At 36.3% G+C, this 9,618-nt stretch overlaps 1 protein-coding gene across 1 annotated transcript in view; it reads left to right on the plus strand.

The window, feature by feature from the left end:
* UBR5 (ubiquitin protein ligase E3 component n-recognin 5) overlaps positions 1-6,695 on the plus strand; it is an 87,595-nt gene extending 80,900 nt beyond the window's left edge. Inside the window, exons 55-59 of the mRNA XM_021529445.3 lie at positions 45-200; positions 578-691; positions 1,953-2,097; positions 2,675-2,760; positions 3,851-6,695. Of these exons, the coding sequence (XP_021385120.1) occupies positions 45-200; positions 578-691; positions 1,953-2,097; positions 2,675-2,760; positions 3,851-4,063 (714 nt within the window). The 3' untranslated portion in view covers positions 4,064-6,695. The remainder of the gene's footprint in view (positions 1-44; positions 201-577; positions 692-1,952; positions 2,098-2,674; positions 2,761-3,850) is intronic.
* Positions 6,696-9,618: the final 2,923 nt, after the last annotated feature.

Genomic DNA, 9,618 nt, shown 5'->3' on the forward strand with positions numbered 1-9,618 from the left:
ATTCTTAAACACCTCTTATATTTCAAACTTCTTTTTTTTTATAGGTGAACTGGCATGATTTTGCTTTTTTCGATCCAGTTATGTATGAAAGCCTTCGGCAACTTATTCTCGCTTCCCAGAGTACAGATGCTGATGCAGTGTTTGCAGCAATGGATTTAGCCTTTGCAATAGACCTGTGTAAGGAGGAGGGTGGAGGGCAGGTAAGCACAGCTAACTCTGGGGCTCTGTAGTTTCAGAGTTCGACTGCTTATGCGGGGTGTAGTGTGCACATAATCCATGCTCTTCTCAGATGGCAGATAAAACATTTTACTCTTCTTGGATTCAGTGCAGTGTTCTTAGATATTGAAGCCTGGATTTTTTTCTTTAAAAATACAGAGCCTACCATAGACCCTGGCAACGGTAGTCAATCCTAGAGAATCCTTAAAACTAACCTGTAGTAGTGAATTTTGCTTGGGTTTGGAGGTATATTAAACAATAAATCACTCTGCAGCATACTGTGGTGGTTGTAATAATCTCATTTCCTTTATATCCCTTTTCTCCTTCCCCTTTTTAAATGCTCCTTATTTCTTTGCCATAGGTTGAACTTATTTCCAATGGTGTAAATATACCAGTCACTCCTCAGAATGTATATGAGTATGTCCGGAAATATGCAGAACACCGAATGTTGGTAGTAGCAGAGCAGCCTCTACATGTAAGTCATCAGTGTTTTTTTTAAAAAGAAAAAAAAAATCTTTAGTATTTCCATCAGTTAATTATTCTCCTCATTGTGGTGTTGCTAATCAGTTTTCTTTAAAGTCTTGACAGCTTGATTTAAAGTATTTAATTTTTTTGTAACTGTATAGCTGTTTATGCAGTATTGTAAAGACTGAATACTTTGAGTAATTTATTTTATAGAATGAAAGATAATTTCTTTTATAGTGGGTCTCATTTGTTAAATATATATGTTCATTTCTTGAGCTCAAATGGCACAAATTCTCTTGGAATTTTGGCTTTGTATTTGGCAGCTTCTTTGTTCTTAACTATTTATTACCTTTGATTTTTTTGCATCCTTGTTATAAGGAAAAATAATTTAAAAAACCATTTACACTAGCCTGGCAAGAAAAAGTTTACTAGAAAACCATATTAATTTTTTTTTTTTGCTTTTTTTGAGCCTTGTGAAATAACACTTACAGAATAATATATTTTTCTAGACAGTTAATGAAGGCCAGTCTGTCATATGATGCTACATCTAAACTTTGTTGTTTGTGCTCATTGTGGTTTCCTGCTGCACATGTGAGATAGGGGAGCAGGCCAGATTACCTCTGTGCAGCTGTGGTCCAAATTCTCACAGAAAGAACATGTTCCTGGAATTAAGATACTTGAGCTCCATGTCTGCATATATTAATAGTTTGACTCTTGTTTATTTTAAGCATTGAAATCTCTTACATTTGTATTCATTTTGAAATGTTCTAAAGCAAATTGATTAATAGTATTCCATTTTTGAATATGGAATTTCCTATCTTTCCAGGATATTACTTATTTATATAGACTATATTGTGTGTGTGCGTAATATTTTTGAAGCAGAGTTAGCATGTGTCTGAGGAAGCAAAATAAAAGTAACATGCAAGATGTGTTTTTTTTTTTTTAAATTCTCATCAAATTCAGCACAGCTTAGCAAAATACCTGAACATTTTAGCATTAAAAGAGTTAATGTGCTTCTGCTCCTGGTGAAATAATAGCTCAAACCAGTACTGCTTTCTTTTGCTCTAGCAGGTAGGGTTTAAAAATTAGTGCAGTTCTTTGTTTCAGAAGATTTGCATCTCAGATGATAGAGCTTTAAAAGAAAAGAACATCTCGGAGAATAATGAATCTTGAGTTAAAAGGAATTTCACATTAAACTTTTGAGTAATGTATTTAAAGTGAATCTTAAAAGTTACAGGGTTACAATGTGGATTTTGTGCTTTTCACTTAAGGCAATGAGGAAGGGACTCTTGGATGTACTTCCAAAGAATTCATTAGAAGATTTGACAGCAGAAGATTTCAGACTTCTGGTAAATGGCTGTGGTGAAGTAAATGTGCAAATGCTAATCAGCTTTACCTCTTTCAATGATGAATCAGGTATGAAATAACTTAGTCATAAACAGAGTTGCAGGTATAACTTAACTGTTTTTTCTGTGTGGAGTAGTTACTAGCATTAAACTTGAACTATTAAATCTGACATTAGTTAATAAGCACTGAAAGCTGTAATAAAGTTATTACTTGGGATATTTTTTACATTCTTTAGAAAATATTTACCTTCAGGTAAGTGAGGGTAGAGAAAGCATGTTTTCCAACTTCGCTCTTACTAGATATTAAGTATACAGATTGTATTACTGCTAGTATATTTTTCTTGTGAAAATTCTCAAGAACTGTACATGTGATGGATGCAAGTTTAATGCTTCTTAACATAATTTTTAAACTGCCTTTAGATGCAGTTGGGCTCTTTGGTAAGGAGGGAAGAGTGGGAGTGATACTGAGTTATGTAAGTGTTGGCCTTGCATTCAAAGCTATTAGTTTTGAAATTACTAGTCTCCAATATCAGGACTTTATTAAAGTAATTGTAGCTGAGATCCAACTTGCAGCACATGTAGAACAGGTCTCTTAATGTTATTGTCCAGTGTAGCAGCTGAATTGTGTACCTTATTATTTCACACAGGAGAAAATGCTGAGAAGCTTTTGCAATTCAAGCGTTGGTTTTGGTCCATAGTTGAGAAGATGAGTATGACGGAAAGACAAGATCTGGTAAGTTGTCCATTCCCATTGGAAACATGCAGAAGAATTGGAATAACTGGTGTCAATACTGTTCTTAACTGTGTCTATCTACAGAGACTTTATTAAGGGTTAAAGTAGCAGAGTAGAGTAGTAGGGTTGGGTAAGACATGGTTCTGGAAACAACAGGTGTGAATCCTAGATCTTTGTATAACCGAAAGTAAGTGTGGTGTGTCCTTCTCCCTGTTCATAGGTCTCTTACAGAAGCACAGTTTCATTCCAGACAGTTGCAGAGCAAGATGAGTAACTGTGGTTACTTAACTGTGTTGTGGGCTGGTAGGGTTTTGAGGTCATGTTCTCTTCATGGATCATCTACTCACCCGACTTCTCTGTATGCTGAGGACAATTATGTGTGTCCTCTCTCTAAGATGTCAGTAATGATACCATGTCCTTCTCAAAGCCCTTTAGGAGTGAGAAGCTGATGAGGAACATAAAAGAATAAGATACTGTTCAGGAGATTTCACTTTTAAAAACTTGCCTGTAAATTTTATTAGTTGTATACTTCTTAAAATGGTTTGTTTTTAGCTTCCTACTCTTTAAGGTACTATCTCTCGCTTATAGTCTACTAAAAGGAAACAGAGTACACTGAAAAGTGGAAACCCTAGAGCACATTTTTCAAGGAGTGTCTATGCTTACACCTTGGTGGTGACCCCATATTTCACACTTGAGCTAATAGACCAAATATTGTCTGTTGCTGCCTTTTGTCTGTACCAGTACTACATTCTGTAGTCTCTGACTGGTTTGTGATTCCTGATTCAATTGGTATTGATGGCAGTCATCACCTTCCCAGATGGATTTGTGGACATGCCATTTACTGAGGGTTTGTTGATACAGGATAATTTTGAGTGCTGTTTTTATCAGTTTTGTGAATGAGCTGTTGACAAAAGGCAGTGAAAAAATTGCTACAGAAGGAAGTAGAATGACTGTGGAGTTTAGTTTGGCATATTGAAGAGAACATAGTATGATCAATCTTGCTGTGACTGTGCAGTAATTTTTTAACCTATCCCTACACAATTAGTAGCCAGTATGAATCTTAATTTTAAATGCTATCTTCTTTTCTCAGGTTTACTTTTGGACCTCAAGTCCATCATTGCCCGCCAGTGAGGAGGGGTTCCAGCCTATGCCATCCATCACAATAAGGCCACCAGATGACCAACATCTTCCAACAGCAAACACTTGCATTTCTCGCCTTTATGTCCCACTCTATTCCTCTAAGCAGATTTTGAAACAAAAATTGTTACTCGCCATTAAGACCAAGAATTTTGGTTTTGTGTAGAGTATAAAAAGTGTGTATTGCTGTGTAATATTACTAGCTAAGTTTTGTAGATTTTTCCATTTGTCTATAAAAGTTTATGAAAGTTAATGCTGTCATACCCCTGGTGGTACTTCAAAGATTTAAATGCAAACATTCCTGTACTAAATTTGTAACATAAAGGCCTAAGGAGCACTAGCAATATCTGATTGCAACAGTTTGCTAGTCAATAATTCCTTTGCCTAGCCCCAGCCAAAGATGACAGCAGAACAATATAATTTACACTGTGATTTATCTTTTTGCTGAGGGAAAATATGTAAAATGTTCTGAAAATTCACTGCTGCCTTTGTGGAAAGTGTTTCAGCAAAGGTTCTTGTATAGAGGGAGTAGGGAATTTCAAAATAAAAAATTAAGTATGTTCTGTGTTTTTAACTTTTTTTTTATGGTGTTTAATTTGTGGTTGGCTGCAATTGTGTATCATGTATATTGAACTTGTAAAAAGTTCCTGACAGCTCAGATCCCTAAGTTGGGATTGTTCACTTATGAAATCACTTCCATTACAATTTTTGTTCTATTGCATTGAACTCTGGCACATCAGATACCATCACTAATATTTTGCATGTAATCTGTACCTTTAGTGTTTTTTTTTTTCCCTGTACATATTTGATGAGGCCAATGCACAGTATTTCATAGTTCACAATCAACATTTTTGTATCCTTGTTACAGTGAACAGACAGTCAGGAGATTGTTCCACTACCAGTTCTAACCCAACACTTGTACTACATTATCTAACTATGTAAACTCAGCCTGGGCACTTTCTGGTAACTGTAAAATGTTTATAAGATCATGATTATTGAAGATACATTTTTTGGAAAACTTTAATGTTCGTGAGCTGCTTAACTTCTTTTGTATCTAGCCTTTTTTTAAGTATCTTGTTACAGTTTTTTAATAAAGAAATTACAGACAAAATACCAAGTCATACTGAAGAAACAATAGTTTTTATTTATTAAGCCATTTATACTTTTTAGCTAACAGCATACACTAAAGATAGTTGGTTATTAAAAATCTGAATTTTGTAGCTAAAAAATTGACATGCAGAAGACATTTAGCCCACATTTTACAGTTAGCAGAGAATCCTGAAAGAAATGGGCCAGGCAACCCCTCCTTTTAACAGAATTGGTTTGAAGGAAAAGTAGCTTGTTCTGAAAAATCTCAAGGCAATTAGATTAGAATAAAATTCTTGAACTTCATTGTAGTGAGTTCTACTCTATATTCACTTTTGAAGTGCTTGGTTACTTTTGGGGAGGGCAGTCTTTGACCATGATGTAGGACTTCTTTTTCCTAAGGCTTGAGAGATTTTTGAGTTAGAAATTGGTCGATGAAGAAAGGAGCTACTTTTTCAGTATCAAAATAAATTTATGAAAGCCTAGCAGACTGAAGTACTGAAGGATTAGAGCTTTTGTGGTGGTGATGTTATTTCTTGCTTCTCCAACCCCATTAGTCCATGTTAATGATTTTTTTCTTCCTTTTGTTGGGAAGAGCTGAAGTAATGTTCCATCCAAATCCCAGTAGAACTCACCTTAGCCAGAGCTCTTCTGGGTTTTCCTTTCTGTCAGCTAGTTTTAGGATGACCAAAAGTTACCTACATCTGATTTTCTAAAAAGCCTCTGTTTTCTTCATTTATTTAGTTGCTAAAGGTATGGAGTACAGTTGATATCACAAATCCTGATCACCAGTTGCCAAACTGATGCTGAAAATCCTGTTTTCTAAATAAGGTGGATTGTTTTAGGCTTGTGTAGTTAAACTGCAGGTAAACAGATGTAGAATTATTTTTGCAGGTACTAATACTTCCTCTAAATCAATCATCCTGGAAAAGGATAGTTTCAATGTATGAGGATTGGCGCTAGATTTCCTGTTGCGACCTCCAGTGTATCTTAAGTTGAAAACTGTATTAGATTTTACTGTGATAAAAATGAAAAGCAGTACAGCTTCACAAATCTAGGTAGAGGCATTTTAGCATAGAGAAAATTTATGCTGTTCTCATATACTAAGGAGGATAAGTTACAAAGGTACTAAGCAACATCTACCTTATGCCTGGCTATCAAACTGCTGTGATTATTTCCACTACCAAAACTGCCTCTAACTGAAATGTGCAAAGTTAGTAGAAAGCAACAAAAGAAACTGTTTAGAATAGGCATCAAAGCTCCAGTCTGTAAAATAAAGCTCCCTCACAAAGCTTTGTGAGGTTTGATGTACTAAGAAGTATCCAAGGCCCTTGGATGAAAGGCCATATATACATGTAAAGTACTGTATATATATATGTATTGTGTGTATATGTATATAAGTGTATGTGTATGTATAACATATAAATATATGTTATATGTATATATATTTCTGTATATAGATTAAGCATTTTTTAAGTCCTGTAATGTATAGCTAGACAAAAGTTATGCAGATAGCACAGTAGCTCACAATATATACACACACAAGGCATTCTGATAAGCAGAGAGGCAATTTAGAATGATATATGCTGTCGTCATTGACTTGAAATATGTATGTAGCTTTATAAATAGCTTTTTTTCCTCTGTATGGTATATTTAAACTATATCAAGATTTTAATAAGAAAAATGTTTATTAAAATCATACACCTCCTCTCCCTTTGACTTAAGCCCTTCTGTTAGTTCACTTAAATTGTGGTAGAGAAACTAGTTAAATTCTGTTTACACCTTTTTAATAGTCTAAATCCTTAGCTTTTCACCATTGCTGAAAGAGGAGATAAAGGTAGCTACTAATAAAATGTTAAAGACCAACTACTAGAGCAGGTCCTAATCTGAATCTAGGGAAAACTGATACTTAAGTGCTAATTTCTGTGACTAATTCTTGGCTTTGGTTTCTTTTACTTAGCTAGCTGTATCCAACATAAGGTAAATCACTTGTTCCAGCTTTGATAATTTTCCAGGAATGAAAAATTGTCAAGTGGTCTTTCCCACCTGTGTGGTTTTGAAGTGATTTTTCTGTCCTGCAATTTAGCAATTTGGTCCCTATATAACAAGCAGTGATAAAGCTGGAAACCGGCAATCTTGTGAATCCAAACCAATACCCTTGCACAGCAGCATTCAGGGAGGCAGAAGAAAGGAATTTTTCCTCAACTCTTAAACAGTGTTTATCCTTGTATGCAATTGTGCAAACTGTACAGACCTGCTGTTTTTCAAAAGTTTACTTCCATGCATCTGAAGAGAAGCATGTAGTGAACAGGGCTGCACGTCTCCATGGTAGTTGGTGTGCAGGTGGGAGAAGTTCCACAGCCACCACCAACTGCCTCCTCTGTGGTTGCTTCTCAGAGAGAGCCTGAATTCAGCACAGCTCCTGGTGACCCTTAATACCACATGGAAGATTGTTCACTAAGTTTGTGTTAACCTCCTCCTTTCTATGCCAGCTGCTGTGCCTTGACATCCTCTTTAGGGGGACCCATAGCTTGTGTCTCTTTGTGCTTCTGTAAATGCCATTCTGAGCTGCTTCTGTGTCTGTGCTCTTTGCTTCACCGACACGTGGATTTTTCTGCCTTCCTCTCTGTAAGGCAAACTGTGGATACCTTGTTTAGTACCTCTGATTCCCTTCCTCTTTCAAGCTTTATAGGATTTGACCTTTTTTCTGAACTCTTTGGTTTGCCTATTTAGTAACAGGTCTGCTAAAACCAAATAGAAAGTTCTGCATGTCCAGATTAGCTGGATTTCAGCACGTGTAGCATTATATTCTGCGGTATATCCACACATTAAAGTGCATAGGTGAATGGGTCATGTGAAAACTTCCGTGACTACCTGGAACTCAAAGTGCTGAAGTTTCCACATGATCTCCGTGGGAAGGACATGAGGAGGCTTCACAACGAGTGTGGCTTCCACCCATCACACTGCAGTTATTGCCCATCAGGACTTCTGGCATTATCTGTGCTAGTTGGAAATTGCTTTTGTGACTTTCATTTGCAGCTATTTCAGATTTGCTGAACTGAGAAGAGTGGAGGAAATCCACTAATTTTTAATGGATTTTTAATGAATTTTTTGTGGAGTTGTCTTAGAGGATAACTCCATGTCTTGCTTGAAACATGATCCTGTGAGAGTCTATTTTCCTCCTTTGTCAATGGCTTAATAGAAAGGTATTTTTTTTTTTAATATTATCACCACAAACTACTATTATAGTAATAGACTATTTAGTATAACAAGAGGCAGTTGATTGCTCCCAGGTGTTTCAGGACTTTTCCATAATGGTGAAACTCTTCAGTATCCCTTTGTCCAGTGGCAGTGGCAGCTGACCAAATGAGTGTGATTGAATACTGTACTCATGTTGGAAAATAGATTATTGCCACAACCTATGGTAAGGTTTCTCTGCACGGAGGCTTCAAGGAGACTTAAAGAAATTTTAGGCTTTAGACATACTGAAATAATTCACAAACTGATTTTCTGAGAGGGAACAGTGCTAAGCTGAAAAGCAGATTTCACTTTAGTTTATAAATGAAAATTCTTCAATTTACCTGAAATGACATTTTCATATACAAAATTAGACTCATAACCCATTGCAAAAGGCAGCTGAGTATTCCCCCAAAAAGTAATGCCTTTTGGGGGAGGGAAGAAAGAGGTAGGACAGTGAAAACATTTGCCATAGCAGGACAGCTGCTGCAGCTGTCAGGAACTAAAGGAGGAGTACAGCTTCCGTCACCTAAATAGGATATTGTAGGTACAGCTGAGTAATAAATTTGTGCATAATGCTGTATTTCATTTGTATGTGCTTGTCTGTACTTTAGTGTTGTATACATGATTTAATTTTCATAAAACAAAGTCAACAGAAGTTGGCAGATTTTTGTGGAGGTGTAAGAACAGCCACATGCTGTTTGGTTAATCCTTTCCAGTATTTTTCTTTTTCTGTGCATCATTAGGCACCATGTAAGTAGACATAAGGGCAGGTGTTTAAGAAGTTACCTCCAAATACTTGAACAATTTTCTATTACTAATTATATTAATTTATGGTAGATCTTCATCCCTGGCAGGACAGGGCATTTCTTTATTTAGGGAACTCTGAAACAGTGGCTAGGACAATCAGAGTTTGGGGCTAAGACAACTGGTAGACCAGTCAGTGTCATTTAATATGGGTAGTCTGCTGCTTGTCGGCTTTTGTTCCACAGATTTGTGCATCTCTCCCTTTAAACCACGAGCAAATTCTGTATTACAAACAGCAATAGAATCTGTCTGTAAATGGGTCAGTTGGGGTTGCTCTACATCAGTCAGTGTTGCTCTAATTGCTCTGGACAAAAAACTGGAATCCTTGCTAGTCCATGTACTTGAAATGAGTGGAGCTGTTGTTGGGTGTAAAGATTAAGCAGCTTGTCTAAGTATCTCTGGGAAATAAAATTTCAAGGATGTCTCAGAAATAACAGTACTCAGGTAACAGCAGATATTGTTAATGTGAATACACGTTTTTTCATTTACTTTTTCTGCGTTCCTGCTGTGCTTTTAAGTCACTTGCTGCTCAGGCATGTGTTTCTGTTCCTCAGAAAACTCCATGTAAGAAAACCAGAGCTGTTCTTGTGC

Source organism: Lonchura striata, chromosome 1, assembly GCF_046129695.1.
Source record: "Lonchura striata isolate bLonStr1 chromosome 1, bLonStr1.mat, whole genome shotgun sequence".
Taxonomy (NCBI): domain Eukaryota; kingdom Metazoa; phylum Chordata; class Aves; order Passeriformes; family Estrildidae; genus Lonchura; species Lonchura striata.